The sequence below is a fragment of the Rutilus rutilus genome, assembly GCF_951802725.1.
Source record: "Rutilus rutilus genome assembly, chromosome: 7".
Classification (NCBI taxonomy): domain Eukaryota; kingdom Metazoa; phylum Chordata; class Actinopteri; order Cypriniformes; family Leuciscidae; genus Rutilus; species Rutilus rutilus.
Genome location: NC_140221.1, coordinates 9,895,103 through 9,913,286, shown reverse-complemented (window position 1 = coordinate 9,913,286; position 18,184 = coordinate 9,895,103). Strand labels below are relative to the sequence as shown.

At 36.6% G+C, this 18,184-nt stretch overlaps 1 protein-coding gene across 2 annotated transcripts in view; it reads right to left on the bottom strand.

Moving 5' to 3' along the window:
* Positions 1–18,184, bottom strand: part of man2a1 (mannosidase, alpha, class 2A, member 1) — a 73,981-nt gene that overhangs the window by 55,237 nt on the left and 560 nt on the right. For both annotated transcript variants that reach the window (XM_084415190.1, XM_084415191.1), the window contains exons 2-4: positions 15,894–16,151; positions 11,952–12,096; positions 2,221–2,392 (exon numbers count right to left, since the gene is read on the bottom strand). In XM_084415190.1, coding sequence (XP_084271316.1) covers positions 2,221–2,392; positions 11,952–12,096; positions 15,894–16,151 — 575 coding nt within the window. The remainder of the gene's footprint in view (positions 1–2,220; positions 2,393–11,951; positions 12,097–15,893; positions 16,152–18,184) is intronic.

The following is an 18,184-nucleotide window of genomic DNA, read 5'->3' as shown; positions in this document are numbered from 1 at the left end:
ACTGTTCTTGAATTAAGACTTGAATTAATTCTATTCTTAAAGATTTAATAGTATAATGGGTTTGATTAGAAAACAAGAGTGAATTTTTTCTATGTTGTTTATCAGAGAATGATAAAGAGGAGGAATTGTTGTGGAAAAAAATTATCTTTTCTTTGTATTTTATTTTCAATAATTTAGCAAATGAATGCCATGCGTTCTTTGGATGTATTTTGAGTTTCTTTTATGATATTGATACAGCTGCAGGGTGTGTGTGTGTGAGATTTCAGAGGTAAGGAGATTCCCGTGCTGGGGAGGGGTCAAGAGGGGTCAAGGGGGGTCCCTTTTGTTCCTTGTGCTGTGAAGGGTGACAAGAGATAACACTATAAAAATGCTGGCCAACCTCTGCTCTGAGTCTCACTCCACCTGCAGCTGGACTGTGGATGGACTGGGAACATTCTTGCAAGAATAAATATCTTTTAAGGACAATTTGAATCCTGATGTCTCTTAAGCCTGATGCTATTTTGTTAGTTACTTGTTTTTGCCTCAACACCTCGTAAACGAAGAATTTATTATCTTTATATACGGGACGGGTAGGTCCACGGAGGCTTCCATGTAGTTCCGCCATCTTGAAAAACTATAATAGCAGAGAGGGACAAAAAGTACTAGGCCAACGCGTTTCCACAACGCGTTTTCGTTCAGAACCAGCGTCACGTGACTGAAGCCAGCAGAAGCGGAGGAGCCATGGGAGGAGCAGAGCAGTGAGAGGCGCTTGTCATTGCCACGGCAAGTTTAAAAGGCTGCACTGCACGGTTATTTATACACCGTTCATTCATACATATGCTGAGTCACAGGATGAGTCCTCGTCGTCGAAAAAGTCCAAAATAGACCGTAAAAGGAAACGTGACCGGAGATTACAAAAACAAGGGTTAATGTCGGGATAGCTAATGCAGGAGAAAGCTTTCAAAAGAGACCCTGAAGTTGCCTGCTTTCTTCTCGACAGGTAAGTCAATGTTACGGTCTTAATTACAAGCTTTTTTTTCATTGCTTGGTTGTGTACTTTATTATATAGACAGTAGAACATTTATAGTTAAAAGTTAAACAGGCTCTTTGATGAATAGCAGCTATTGAGTAAAGTAACGTTAGAGAAGGCGCTGATGATGATATCTAACAATGCACGTACTTCAAAAAATATAACGAGTAAAGAAGGCATTACTACTAATTACCATAGTTAATGTTTTTCACAGTCAGTAATTTATACTGTAACATTCTTTTTTTCGTTGATTCAAGTTTCAGTTTGTTTTAAATAGCAAACCTGTTCACCCGAAGAAAAACCCGAAGTGCTATTATAAGACATCCTGTCATAGCTTTTTGGTACATAACGGCTACCGTAGATGCAACGCGCATTTGAAAAAGCGAGGCGCTGGAGAGCATTATTCGTTTGAATGCAAAATACAGTTTCACCACTAGATGGGAGAAATTCCTACACATAGTCCCTTTAATGCATCCTCTATGAATAAATGTATTCATTTCCCTCTTTTTTTATCTTACCACAAAACTTTTAATGGTATCATGGTTTCCCCAAAAATGTTAACACCAAAAACACCTGTTTTCAACATAAAAAAAAAATATATATATATATATATTTCTTGAGCAGCAAATCATCATATTAGAATGATTTCTGAAGGATCATGTGACACTAAAGACTAGAATAGTGATGCTGAAAATTCAGCTTTCAATCATAGGAATAAATTAAATTTTTAAATTTATTAAAATAGAAAATTATTATTTTAAATTGTAATAATATTTCACAATATTCCTGAATTATTTAAGTAATATCACAATATTACTGAATATTTAATTTCTGATTAAATAAATGCAGATACATTTTGACAGGTACTGTATACCTTTTGAAAAGTTTACATTGAAGAAAATGGTTCTAAAAAATAAATATATACTAGAATCTATGTTTGGTATCATCATTAAAACATAATATGTTTGTATCAATGTCTGGAATTAATTTTGTTGTTGTTTCATTTTTGCGCATAAACCGTCACCTGAGATCTAGGCAATAAAGTACAAACTTTGAGCTTAATTAAAATGGGACCAAAAGCACAATGGAGTCCAAAACTCCTCAACATCTTGCTTACACCAGACCTGTGTGTGAACACTGCAATTAATGAATCCATAAATTACACCAACACATGAGGATGGAAGGATATTAAGAACAGACAACAGCCTCACCTCCTGACAGCGTCTCGTTTCTGCTCGTCGATGCTGTCCCACCATTTTGCAAAATATGAGATCTCAGACCAGATCATTTTTCGCCGAATGTCTTCGTGTAGTTTCACCACCATGTTGTTGAGAATGTGTTGCGTCTGGTCTCGATAGTAGTCATCGAATGTCTTCAACCAGCCTGAGAAAAACATCACGTAAATTTGTAACAGAGGTTGCTGAGATGGTTATAAATGACTTTTTAAATTCTGAAAAGTTTAAATTCCGTCATCATTTATTCACTCTCATTTCATTCCAATTCTTTCTTTTGTGGAACAGAAAATGAAATGTTTAGCAGAATATTCGTGCTATTAAATGACAGTGGATGGGGATCAGGAACAGCCGAAGTCACCATTCATTTACATTGTATGGAAAAGAACAGCTTGGATATTCTGCAAAATATCTCATGACAGAATATGCTAATCAGTGTCTAGAAGATAGTTAACTGACATCAGCTGCATAAATTCTGCAACTAACCATTCAGAAATGTCCTGTTGCTTTCTACATGTTGTCACTTCTTCTTGAGTCTCTCCATCTTTCTGACTCCGGTTTGAACATAAAAGGCTAAAAGTTTAGAAATTTTCAGTGCATGTCCGTGTGAGGTAAAACGACACGAGCTGTTAAAGCTCCGCCCTCTGTGACGGAAGCAGCAGCTCATTTGCATTTAAAGGGACAGACACAAAAACAGTGCGTTTTTGCTCACCCTCAAAAAGTGACAACTTTAACATGCTATATAAAAATATATGTGGGGTATTTTGAGCTAAAACTTCACATACACACTCTGGGGACATCAGAGACTTACTTTACATCTTGTGAAAAGGGCATTATACCACCCCTTGGGGTGTGAAACAAAAAAGCATTATGGTATCAGCATGTTTTAGGACATTGTTTTACCATTATAGTATTATTGTACCATGTACCATTTTATTATGAAAATGCCATGGTATATGAATATGTTACTCATTCATTGATATATTTCATGGTATAAAAACCAAAAGTTTGAGGTTGCTCGTCAAGGCTGCATTTATTTACCAAAAATACAGTAAAAACAGTAATATTGTGAATTGTTATACAAATTAAATAAACAGTTTTTCAATTTTTCTTTTTTTTTTTTTAAATGTCAGCTTTGTGCGATGGCAAAGCTGAGTTTTCAGCATCATTACTCCAGTCTTTAGTGGCACATGAATAATCCTTCAGAAATAATTCTAATATGCTGATTTGGTGCTCAAGAAACATTTCTTATTATTATCAATGTTGAAACAGTTGTGCTGCGTAATATTCAGGATCTGATTATTTTGATTTGATACACTTAAAGTTCAAAAGAACAGTATTTATTTGAAAAATATTTTTTGTAACAATGTCAAATGATCAATTTACATATTTGTGTCACTACAGACACAACATATATAATGTATAATATAACTATTGTAACTGTACCTTTTTACAGTAGAGCACGACCTCGTGTCAGTACCTCAGAATTTATCAATTTTACAAGCTCAGATTAGCGAGCAATACAAGTTTGAAGTTTTAAATAAACACTGGAAAATATTTAAAAGTGAAGTGTGTAATTTATGCACCACAATAGGAACCAAATGAAATTGCAAACAAAAGGAGATTTCACAAACACTCCCAGTCTTCAAATATTTATACAAACTTACACCCTCAAACAGACACACCCACTTTACTAATAATTACTGATATTTTTAATCCCACATGAAATGTACATGAACATGAAATGACAGTCATCATAATATTAATGATTGCAACTCAAACATTATTGAGAAAACTAATCGTAATAACTAAACAGAGATGTACTTGCAGCTGTCCAAACACCTTTTAGTGCTTTGTTTTAGGCAACGACATAAGCAACAGACCATAACTGACGGTTGCTATTCATCCTTTACCAGAAACCATCACATGACACCAAACAGGAAAAACAACATGACCTTCCAGTTTTCCCACAAAGCAGTGGTTTATGGTTTATCTTTATCTTAACTAAATTCTAATAAATACAGTATAATTACATAAATACACATTTAAAGTTGATTATGAATTAAATGCAAGTCTGTTTTTGTATGTCGACAAAAACAGGACAGACAGGTCAGGTTAGCAAACACACCAACAATGAGCATGTTTACATGCACACCAAAAATGACCTGATTTACCGGTTTACATGCAAATCAATAACTTGTTGGAAATGCAATTAAACCGTGTTTACAAGAAGAAGAAAAAAAACAGGTTATTGCCCAGTGGTGACGTTAAAATGTTAAGCATCCATGTATTTCCCTCAGAGTATTCTATTTATTTTGTGCATTTTGGTGTTAAATAAAGCGTTTAAAACCCCAGGGTATTTCAAAATTTCAAGTTTGGACCACTTGGAATAGGTTCGTGATGCTAGTCACACTTGACTGAGTAGTTAGAACTTTATTATTAATTTGAAACGTTTGTTTGTGACGGGATCTTTAATTAGCATGCCCACATTGTGTTTTAGCTGTAAGACAGTTTGCCTAGTAAAACCTTTTCTGATAAAGTGCTTCTTTGACTGTTGCGTCACATGCTGTTTTTTTACTGTAGCATCTTGCGCCATGAGAAATGCATTTTTAACACAGCGTTTCGCTTGTGACCCTGTGTTCTGTTGTGCTCCATCAAGCTGAACACATCTTATGTAAATACCACATCTGATCTGGTCTACGGGGGTTCTGTTTGCGATTTAATTTCCTATTTTATGGGTTTCCTGTAACATGACAGAATGGCTTCCAGCATAGTTTGCTTTCAATATTAATAATATGTTACACAAAACTGCTTCCCTGCTTATTTAAGAAATAATAAAGAAACGTTTTGCCCAAATAAATCGTGAAGCTTTTCTTTTCAAGAATTCCAGCCTCTTTCCAGAGGATGGTTAAATCAACCAGATTTCTTTTTTCTTTTTTTGCTCTACAAAATATCAAAACCAACCAGATATTTAAAAAAAAAAATTGCTATACAAATATCAAAATTTATTGAAATTCCGAAATGTTCATCAGAGAAGAGGTGTATAATAATTATTTTTTTCTTGATTAAACATCTGAGATCTTAAAAACAGGACTGACCTTGAAATTGAATGGCTGAAAATATTCCCTGGCTGAAGCATTCTCTAAGTTCATTCTCATTTTTGGACAGACTGCCTGTGTACCTGACAGTGATTTCTTTCTTGTCATTCCTCATGTCGAATGCAAAATATGAATTGCACACTTGGCAATTCACATGGGAGAGTCAAATAAACAACTTTCCTGCTTTTGTAGGATGCCATTTCATTGTTAACTCTTTGGCGTTGAGTAAGACAACTGTTAAGAGGAAGGTACATCAATTCTCGTCTATCACAGCTATGGAAATACCTTGGGGAAAAAACCCTCAGAATGGAAAATCTATTCAGTTAGCTGGTCTAAAGGAATATTCAGAGTTCAATATAAGTTCAGCAATCAACAACATTATCTTCCATCACCACAGGAAATACAATTCCTAGCTATTTTTAAGCTGAAAATCACAGTAAGGCACTTACAATGGACAAACATGGAACAAGCCAATAAACAAAATACAAAGTACAGCTGTGTAAACATTAGACTCATCGACCTTTCGTGCGTAAAATGATATAGTATATTTGAACTTCGTTGTCATGACAACTTTCTCACTAAAAGCACAAGGATACCAGAAACCTGGAATCAATATCTGTCTCAGGTGATCCGATCACAAGTGGTCAAACAGGGTCCATGTGTTTCCTAACACCGAGATAGTAGGAAGTGCATGTGACCGCATCACATCTGTAGTGTGAGACAGCAGTGAGGGACCGCCTACTCGTCTGTCAATCATTCACTACGCTGAAGAGAGGTTTGAAACTTTTCCCGGCTTTAATTGGCAATAACTGCCTGATCGAAGCGTGCATTTATATACATACGTAAGATTTCACTTAACTTCTTCAGTACGTCTGACATCAACATGCGGTGACATAAAAGTTACGAATAAATCAACGGAGAATTGTACTTGAAACGTCTAATTTGTGCTTAGATTAAATGTAGGCATTTGTAAATATAGTGCAATTTTTTCCAGTGCTTTGTTTTCTTTCGTTTTCAATTGTTATGCTAAATCAACACACACTAACACAGTGTGATGTATGAAGGTGATGATGAAACCAGAGACCCTCCACTTGAAATCTGATCTGACCGGCGGTCACAAGAGATTTGAGGCTTGAGACAACCAGGTGTAAATAGCAATCTGTCTCGTCTGGCTACCTGTGATCAGACCACCCGAGACTGAGCTTAATACCAGGTGCAAATCAGTTTTACACATTGTAAATTCCACCCACAGGAATTTTGTCAGCAACACCAAAACCAGACGTTCATCCGCCTGGAAAACTATTCCCACCTCAAAAAAGGACAATTTAGCAAACTATAGGATTTTTTATAAGACTATTTAAAGCTGCAGTCCGTAACTTTTTGCGCAGAGCTGCACGCATCTTGCAGAAGAAGATTGTAGCCGGAACTACTTCTTTCTGTTTATAGGGGCTTTCGCACCGGAACCTTTTCATAGTTCCTAGAACTATTAGCGGAAGTACCCGGATTTTGGCGTGTTCGGAACCGCAGGAACTAGTAATGATTTTAGTTCTAGGAACTCCTTTTGGAGGAACTAATTTAGCTCATACTTCAGAGTAGGGTCTGAACCAGCACTGTAGGAACTACGTATATGTGACGTTAGTATTCGCTGATTGGCCGAATGCACGCGAAACACCAGCACCCGCCATTTAAAAAAAGCTGTTTAAGCACACAGATTATAGCCTATATATTTGGAAAACAGTGATAGATGGGCCTCTTAACCTTTACGCTGAGGAAAAAAATCCAATGCATCTTTGAGGGGACCAAGCGAAACATGATTATGCATTTCTGCTCAGCTAGCAACACTTGACATCAACCACACGGCATATAATAACTCATTACTCATTACAATTCATTACTGTCTACTTTCTATGTATGAAAGTTCTATTGAATAACGTATTAGACAGGACTGTTAGACAGATCGTAAACTAATGAACACGGAGAATGCGAGCACTGTGTGGCTGTTTCTCAATTCCAAGAACGCAGAGAACGGACTTGTGTTCTCGTGGAGACCGGTCTTGCCAAGCTTCCTTGGAAGAACGAACTCGGAACCGGCCGCAATGACTTCTGGGACACCAGGCGAGTACTAGTGCTGCGTTCCAGTCCACTTTTAGACACGCACTTGCGAACTTCCCTAAGCACTTCCCCTTGGGGGAATCCCTGCCGCCATTTTGAAGTGCGTTCCACTTCGTGAAGTGGACGAGGGAAGTTTATATGGACAGACCCTCGTTCCCTCGATTTTGACCGAGGGAGCGAGTCTGCTTCAAATGTACACTTCAGGCACCTATATGTCCCACAATGCAGTACGATTGTGACGTCACCACATATCTCATCTAATCACCACCTTGCTCTTTGATACTAATCTTTCATTTGAAAGTCACGTGTCTAGTATCTGTAAAACCGCATTTTTCCATCTTAAAAATATATCTAAATTACGTCATATGCTCTCATTGACAAATGCGGAACAATTAGTCCATGCGTTCATGACCTCAAGGCTAGATTATTGTAATGCTCTACTGGGTGGTTGCCCTGCACGCTTAATAAACAAACTACAGCTAGTTCAAAACGCAGCAGCTCGAGTTCTTACTAGAACCAGGAAGTATGACCATATTAGCCCGGTTCTGTCAAAACTGCACTGGCTCCCTATTAAACATCGCATCAATTTTAAAATATTGCTGATTACTTACAAAGCACTAAATGGTTTAGCTCCGCAGTACTTGAGCGAGCTCTTAACGCATTATACTCCTTCACGTCTATTGCGATCTCAAAATTCCGGCCAGTTGATAATACCTAGAATATCTAAATCGACTGCTGGCGGTAGATCCTTTTCCTATTTAGCACCAAAACTTTGGAACAGCCTTCCTACCATTGTCCGGGAAGCAGACACACTCTGTCAGTTCAAATCTAGATTAAAGACACATCTCTTTGACATAGCGTTCACATAATACATTATAGACTTCTATAATTCAATATTAGGCTGCATAGATTAGGTCAGCTGGAACCGGGAACACTTCCCATAAATCCTGATGTACTTGTTACATCATGAGAAGAATGGCATCTACGCTAATTTTAGTGTCTTTGTTTATCCCAAGGTTTTCCCGCAGCCTGCCGGATCCAGGCCGTTTCCAGATCTGATGAAGGACCTTCGCCTGGACCCGATGTCAACGCAGTGCTGAAGTGCCAACTAGTCTCTCCCTATGGAGGATCCCTTTCCCACTCTACAGATAACGCGTCGTCGGGAAAACTCAATTTGCGTATCTACCCCGAATTGATAAAATAAAATAAAATTCTGAATCAAAACTATAAGGAAACACCAGTAATTTGTTTAGGCTTGGTTTGCAGGGAATTCCAAACCTGCACACATATATTCAAACGCACATAACTATAGAACCCGTTCTTAATGCGCATCTGAACGCCATCAGCGTTTCTCACAGGTTCGCGTTTAAAGTCTGTGTAGAGAGAATGGTGTCGTCTTGGCGGCCCTAATTTAAAAACAAATGATCGTTGCGACGGAAGCGAATCAATCAAAACTAACTTTAGCTGGAAAATAACTTTATTAAAGAACCGCTATAAAGCCAAAACAATCTTACGTTAAATTATACATTTATCTCTGTGAAGCTGCTTTGAGACAATCTACATTGTTAAAAGCGCTATATAAATGAAAATGACTTGACTTGACTTGACCACCACAACAGACAACTCTATGATATATTAATTATATATATTTTTTGTTTAAAACAACCCAAACACACATAAACATTTGGATGCTGCATTAAACAAATTCTTAAAGGAAAAAAAAATGTAAATAATAAATCAACTCCACAGCTGATTCCAAGTGATCAAGGGCTTAGGACGTTCCAGTTCAGCCCATTGCAGTTTCCGCCAGTAGTGGGCACTCGCAATGACGTACATCCGAGTGAACGAGACGGAGGGAAGTTTGCGAGTGAAGGGCATGACAGTTTTGGACTGGAACGCAGCATAGCTCAAGTCTGCATTCGATGCATCCTCGGTATCAAGAACACATCCGGGTTCTTTCATGCGTCCTCTGTACTTGCGTTCTTGAGAATTGGGTCTGAACTTCGACGGTTAATGATGATGTAAAACGAGAACACAAGTGCTGCGTTCCAGTCCACTTTTAGACACGCACTTGCGAACTTCCCTAAGCACTTCCCCTTGGGGGAATCCCTGCCGCCATTTTGAAGTGCGTTCCACTTCGTGAAGTGGACGAGGGAAGTTTATATGGACAGACCCTCGTTCCCTCGATTTTGACCGAGGGAGCGAGTCTGCTTCAAATGTACACTTCAGGCACCTATATGTCCCACAATGCAGTACGATTGTGACGTCACCACATATCTCATCTAATCACCACCACAACAGACAACTCTATGATATATTAATTATATATATTTTTTGTTTAAAACAACCCAAACACACATAAACATTTGGATGCTGCATTAAACAAATTCTTAAAGGAAAAAAAAATGTAAATAATAAATCAACTCCACAGCTGATTCCAAGTGATCAAGGGCTTAGGACGTTCCAGTTCAGCCCATTGCAGTTTCCGCCAGTAGTGGGCACTCGCAATGACGTACATCCGAGTGAACGAGACGGAGGGAAGTTTGCGAGTGAAGGGCATGACAGTTTTGGACTGGAACGCAGCAAAGGACGCAAGATCGCTGAAGAACGCATATTGAGAAACACCCTGTGGCTCTGGCTGGCCTTCCCAGTGCTGTCAAAATAAAGGTCCGCCGCACCATCAAAATAAAAGTCACAACGACAAGCGCGGCTTACGTCACTTCAGAGTTCCTACTAGCTGTGTTAATGCAACCAGGAAAATGTTCCTAGGGGAACCATTAGTTCTTGGGGAGAACCAAGAACTATCCGGTGCGAAAGCCCCTTACGTCTATGACGAGTCACAGAGGTACTGGGCTACTCCACAGTGCAGTGGTATGACCCGTACCAGTCTAAAATAGTAAGAATATAAACATCTTATCCTGAGTCACTACGGTACACCTATAATAACACCTACAAAAACATGGTTTGGAAAATGGATTCATGATGTAGCCTATTTGCTTATTATATATATTTTGAACACAAAAAAAGTTGAAGACTGCAGCTTTAAATTATTTACACTAACTCTTAGTGCTTTAACAAAAATTAAAGCTTCATATTTCTGCTTGAATCTGAAATACTGTTCCGCTTTATTTGCATGACTCTAACAGGAACTGAATACACTTATAATAATCAAAACGTTCCTGTATATGAAAGCACACATCAATCTCAAATCCTCAGTACCACTATGGCTGAGCGATACTGCCAAAAATATTTTCACAATATATTTCTCCATATCATTCTTTATAAATATTTATCACAATATTCATTTTATTAATGAGGAAAGGAAATGCATTCCATATGTTTATTAGACCTAATAAATGAAAAAAATTATTTGTATGTTTATTGTTTACCAATGAGTTTATTGGTCCACAGAACAAGCTACCTTTTAATTTAGAAAGTCATGAATTTGTTTAATTTTTCCCCAAATTCTGTGTTTTATGTTTTTGTTCTGGGTTCTATATTTTATGATTTAATACAAATTCATCATCACATTTCTGCCTAATGAAATGAATTTATAAAACTTTAACAATTTATTCACATTGCATTTAATAATGTAATCAAATGAAATAATTTTCAACATTGCATTTTTTTCAATTTAGTCAAATAAGGTGCTGCACAACAGAACTTGTAGACTATATAAATTAAAAAAATATTTTGGTTGTATGATATTCCTTAAAATAATAATAATAACAACAATAATAATAATAATACTTTGAGAAGTATGTTTTACTATGCAGTAAAATAATATTTCTGTCATAATTTCTTCAAGTTAAAACAAACTTTTTTTTTGATTTTTTTTTTGTTGAAATTATGAACTGAGTTTGTTTTGAATGACAAGTTTTTAAATGAAATGGTGAAATGCTCGTAAAGTGACTGTCTGAGCAGCTCTAGAAATGAAGTTTTTGTGTTCATGACCTCATATAGTGATATATCATATATCATGAGCATCCAGCATGCTTGAGTATGTGTAGACAAAACCACACTGCTCATTCACACAAAGACAGATAGAACATGCAACACGCACTTAGATATAGGCTAAATATAAAAAAATGTCTATACATTGAGGAATTATTTTTTTATTATCAGTTATCAGTTTATTGCCCAGCTCAAAGTATCACTCAATATATTCAATAGCGGTGAGAATTGGGTGAAAATTCAGCAAAAACATGCATTTTATTGCCTATACGGCAGGCAAAAGTGTTCAAGTGTTTTTACTGGTTGACTAGTTTGTGCACAGCAAATACTCGACTAGTCAGTTCCTCATCTCATGCACATCTCTGAATTTAACCCACACTCGTGTCTGCAGCCAATCGAATTTCAGCCGGTAATCACAAATATTTGTAATATTCATCACATACAACCATCAGGCCAAAGCACCTGAGATAAATACATGTCTGTTTGATTGATAAATGGTGATTCTCATTGACTACAAACACATGACAATGGTCAACAAACACTCACCAGGGTCATTATGTGAATGGGGCACAACAAAGACTTGCAGTGGCTCATTGTCCCATTCGTTAGCCTGGTAAGAGATATCAAAGCCTTGTTTCCATACTCCACCATCAGGGTTATCAAAGCTGAGCAAATCATAAACATCCAGCATCTGAAACAAAGCAGGAGAGAACATCATTTTACTGGACTGAAACAGGCATGCACTTGAGTTCATAATAATGGATATCAATATTTATTAGTTACAAAAGTGTTTCATATTTTGCGTAGTTATTTAAAGGCTGGGCAGAGGTAAGTCTTGATAAAAAATAATTTACATTTATGACAACTGTGAAGATCATGCAATTTAATTTTAATTTTACACAATTTCATTCCTGATGACACTCCTTAAAATTTGCAGTGTAATGGTGCATAGTTTATTTCAGCTCACTATTCACTGAAACCAAAAAAAAAGATTTGCTTTTTAGCAATTCCTGCACGTAAACACAAAGATTTGGACAGGAATTAAATTAAATAATTGGCAAGCGCCACAAAACTCTGGTGTTTGGAAATTCAGGTAATTCAGCAGAGATTTTTTTCCTTAGAGACAGGAGGAAAGACAATATTTTCTGTTGCACCTGAATATGCTTATATTACATCACGTCCCCATGTAAAAAAAGAAACAAAACAATGGAATTAAGAAACAAGGCAAGCCATAAACAAACTTACATGCAAAAGTATGCAAAGATTTTTCTGGTTGAGTAACAATTCAGGCATTGAGATATTTTTCAACCTTCAAAGAAAAGCCAGTGGGGTCTCTGGAAAACAAGTCTCTCTGACATTGATCGATTCATGTTTACCGAACCATCGTTTATGAAAAAATCTACATTAAGTAGGCCTATTTTGTGCATAAAAAACTTTTTAAGGTTATATCACAACATATAAAACACATGTGACAACTTGTGAACACCCTTAAATTTTCAGCTAAAGTAGTTAACCAGTATGCTTAGTGTGGTTGTGTTGTGTTCATTACAGTATCGTGCTGTGCGATAAATCGTAAATTATTTTCGATGTCGATTTTGGCTTCCAAAGAGTATGAAAACAAGATAATCGAGGTAATACGACTATTGTGCCGCTGCCAAATTTAGTGGTGCGCTTTTGTTCCTCCCTGAGCCAAACATCCAAATCAGCTGAATAAGTGAGCGTGGTAAAATGCAGTCTACTGCAGCTAAACTATGGGACGTGCCTGATATTAAACAGTGTTATTAAAAGCTCATTAAGCCGCGAAAGAGATACTGTTTCCCAGGCAGCTTTCTGTGCCCGCGCTCCCAGACAGAGAGGAACGTGCATAAGCATTATATTGTATACTGTGGGCTTCAGATACGTGCCTAAACGGTCAAATAGCCTACAAGTATCTAAGTATCCTCATACTCAAAACAAGTCTTAAGTGAATGTAAACAGCTGAGAAAGAAAACGCATGTGAAACAGCATACTGGATCCGTGCTTTCGGTCTTGAAGTGACAACAGCCCAATATTACTGCTTCAGTCTGTGTCAATAATGTTGATTAAACAACAAAAGACAGATAAAATCACTCATTGCTCTTGAATGGATAACTTTTGTATTAATCTATACTTAATGTGTACAGTGAAGACTATGCAGTGTTATTTTATATTTGATTACATTGCAGAATTCAGTTCCTGTTGTAGGCTATTACTTATCTGAATATCACTGTTAGTACATCTTCCTGTACAACTTTTTAAGCACTGTTTATTTAATTTAGTATTTTTGTTCGTGCCTGTTAACTTGTCTTCTGTAACCGTTTTGAGGACATTTAACTTGGCTACATTAGTTAACCTAGTATGAGTATTTGCTGAAGATTTTTTTTAATGTTTTTGAAAGTCTCTTATGTATGGAAGCTTGTTTCCGCCAATGAATAATAAATAAATAATAATAATTCTGGGAAATAAAGTCACAATTGCGTGATATAAAGTCGCAATTCTGAGGAATAAAGTCGCAATTGCGTGTTATAAAGTCAGAATTCTGAGATATAAACTATTCTGAGGTAAAAAAAAAAAAAAAAAAGTCCACCTTTTTTCCCTTAGAATTGGACTTTATCTCACAATTGTGACTTTATAACACGCAATTGCGACTTTATTTCTCAGAATTGCGACTTTATATCACGCAATTGCAACTTTATATCTCGCAATTGCGACTTTATTTCCAAAAGATGTCAGAATTGCGAGATATAAACTCGCAATTGCGTGTTATAAAGTCAGAATTGTGTGATATAAAGTTGCAATTGGGAGAAAAAAAGTCAGAATTCGGACTTTATAACACGCAATTCTGACTTTATATCTCGCAATTCTGACTTTATATCTCGCAATTCTGACTTTATATCTCGCAATTCTGACTTTATAACACGCAATTGCAAATTTATTTCACGCAATTCTGACTTTATAACACGCAATTCTGACTTTATTTCACGCAATTCTGACTTTATATCTCGCAATTCTGACTTTATAACACGCAATTGCGACTTTATTTCACGCAATTCTGACTTTATATCTCGCAATTCTGAGAAATAAAGTCAGAGATAAAAAGTCGCAATTATCTTTTAAAATGTTTTATTTTGTGGCGGAAACAAGCTTCCATAATACTGCTCACCAAGGCTGCATTTATATGATTACAAATACAGTAAAAACAGTAATATTGTGACACTGTATTCAAATTTTAAATAATTGTTTTCTATTTAAATATATTTTATTAAAATGTAATTTATTCCTGTGATAGTGTTACATGATCCGTCAGATATTATTTTAATAATATTTGATTTGGTGCTCAACAACATTTATTCTTATTAATCATGTTGAAAACCGCTGTGCTGCTTAATATTTTTGTGGAAATCATGAGATTTATCTTACATACACTATTATTATTTATATTATTTATTTATTTAATTATGTTTAATTAAAGTTTAGTTCTTTCTTTTTATTTTTGTGTTGGAGCCAGACAAAATATTACCAGGGCAGGTAGAAATATAAACCACTGGCCTGACTGGGCAAACAGAAGAAATCCTTAGGTTTTGAGCCCTGATAGTAATCAATTGATCTACTTAATCTTAAAGGGATAGTTCACGGAAGCTCAAGCATGTTCGCTTGATGTCCGAGAACCAATGAGGTTCATTCTCGTGTTACGCAGCACGTTTGAGTTTCTGCAAGAACCAATGAGGTTCATTCTCGTGTTACGCAGCACCGTTTGAGCTTCTGCAAGAGGTTTGTTTTTGCGTGTCAAGCAGGTTTGGTTGAGCTTCTGTTTATGTTCACTGATCAATGTTTATATGTGAATAAAAGCCTAAATTCATTCTTGTTCATCATATCGAGTCTCTTCAGAAAATTTGGACTAAACCGCTCAATTCATATGGATTAGTTTTACAATCTCTTTATGAACTTTTTGAAGTTGCAAAGTGGTATCATGTGAATCGGCATCTCTGTGATTTGGCGGGGCTCGTATATCATTTTTTCAAGGTTTTTGTTTCCTGTGTGCTTTTTTATCCATCTTTCGCGAAGAAAGTTGGAGTGTTTTGATAGTATTTTGGGTGCTGGGTCATATCGCTATACTTTATACAACTATACAATTTGCAGAAAGAGAAAGCTGAAAACCAACAAAAAATAATGATTAGATGGAGATGAATGACATGTTTAGCAGCATGCAGTAAGGAACATTCTTCTGTTTATGATATATCATACAGCTAAACCTATAATAACGACAAGACATTTCCAAGCAACAGCCTATTGACATCATATCCGGGAGATAAGTCAGTAAATTCTAGTAAAATCACAGGCTTCGCTTATCCCGTGCAAATGCGGCACACAAAATTCAGATGTGGGTGGGTAATTTCTAAATCACACGAGGTCCCCAGATAATACTAATCCAGTGCAAATAGGGCTTAAGACTCCCTTTTCCCGCTATACCTGTACTCCATCCGCTGCCTTGGAGTGCGTCCGTGCTGCAAACTGGCAGTCCTCTGAGTGGATGGGGATCAGCGCAGGAGCACGAGGCATCAATTCCAAGTCTCCCTGACTCATGTTCCCTTCAGGAAATATTTTCCCAACTTTCACAGTTTCTCTCAGGTTAATTACGGAGTCCCTGATGTTGGCAATGATCTCATTGTTCTCTGCAAGCAGTCTTTCTAAGTGGTCTATTTTGTCCTGCAGAATACCAAGCTGGCCCTGTAAAACAGAGAAAAACGGTGAGTAACACTCTTTGGACAGGATCACAAGCCCTACGGCACAAAATTCAAACAGTGACATAACTGAATATATTACTACCACATAACCTAAACTTAAATGAATAAAGTGTGTCGCAGACTTTGTTTACGGGCCTTACGGGTTTTGAAAAAAAAAACATTTACATCCAAAGTAATTTAACGCAGCATCTGGCCTGCAACTTTTCCAGATCAGGCACAAGCACCGTGTTGGTGAAAAAGGGAGGGATACAAATTTACAACATTATCCGCCGGTTTCACAGACAATGCATTAGACTAGTCCCAGGCTAAAATGCATGTTTGAGCTGTTTTAACTGAAAGCAACTTCTTAATATGTCAGTGCCATTGTTTTATCTCAAGATGCACACCAGTAATGATTTTTTTTTTTATAAGGCTCGTTCATAAAAGCTACTTAAATGCCCTAATTGAACTAAGGCCTAATCCTGGCTAAATCTAAGCCCTGTCTGTAAAACAGAGCCTAGATTCGAATTCTCTCACTTTCAGCTGTGGCTCTCAAAAGTCATTCATTCAAACTAGGTGTTTGAATATTTGTCGTGCCATTGTACATCAGTGACAAAGAACATCATTGCTAAACCTTGTAAAACTCTCAGGTGATTCGCATTTGCTGCTGCCACAGTTTTAAGGTGAGGTTTAGGGCTAGTCTACTGGATTTGAAATAAACAGCATGTGAAAAACACATGTGAATCCTACAGGACTTGTTTGTGAATTATTGTTAGCAGAAACAACCCTAAACATCACTGGTTATTGGCTGTCCTTTTTAACCCTCTGCACACAACAGAAATGTTTTCTGATATCGTAACATTGTTTCTGAAAAACACTAAACATAACCTACATTAAAAAATCCAAATGGACAATAGGTAACTACCAACTGTCTCAATGAAGATGTGTAGTGGCAACTAGCAAGAGGGAGGGGAAGTTATTTTAATTACCAGGGATAGGCAAAATTAAGAATTTAAGAATCGACTCCCTTTTTGGATGTCAAGTTTCGCTGTTGTCGTGAATGGTCAAAATGCATAAAAATGGTTATCAGTCTGCCGAAATAAAGAATTTTCCTATTTTTCAGTAATGTTGGCCTCAAATTGAACAAATGTTTTGTTTACTTAAGGAGCATGACATTTGCCAAGAGGGCGAAAGTTGCCAGTTTTTTCTTCCCTATAAGTCACTTATAATAAGTGACATATATCCAATTGAAGCAGCTTCTCAAACAAGAAAAAAAAAAAAAAAATGTAGGGTGGAACTTGATTTTGTCCATCTGGAATTAATTGGATCAATGTGATTTACTATCACTGTGATCTCACGTAACTGAGTGACAGTTTGCCCCGCCCTCGCGCCTGTAAACACGTCATCAGAGAAGAGAAGTACAGGTAGTAGCAAGAGGGAGGGGAAGTTATTTTAATTAAAGATTACAAGGGCACATGAATTTAACAAAAATAATGATAAATGAACGGATAAACCATTTATAATAAATACTGCAACATTCCATTAAAAATAAGAACTTTTGATTTCATGTTCATTTTAATTATTTTAAAAAAAAAGTTATAATAGTTTTTACATGTAGGTAGGACTAATTACGGAAGTTTGAACCTATTTGAATGCAAAAACAGAGATGAGCAGGAAACAATGTGTGCTGTCTAGATAGGCAGCTCGTTGGAATTTTGCTCGTTCAGTCTGTGAATGCTGAGGACATACTAGGAAATGAACTTTGAGCTCAGTTCAATGTCTAAAGCGAAACAGAATCTTCGCTTTCTGAAACGTTTAAAGACAGTATCGTGATCTAAATGGTTTCATTAAAATATAACACGATAAAAAATATTTGAGAAACAGGAAATGCAGGCTTGACTTAGTGATCACAGCCATCTTTGTGCCGGTGTAATACTTTAATAGTGTAATATGTCACTTGGAAAGAAGCAATCGAACAATTCATACTAAGTGTCTTTTATCCACCACATCACAATCGAGTCAATATTATAAGTTCAC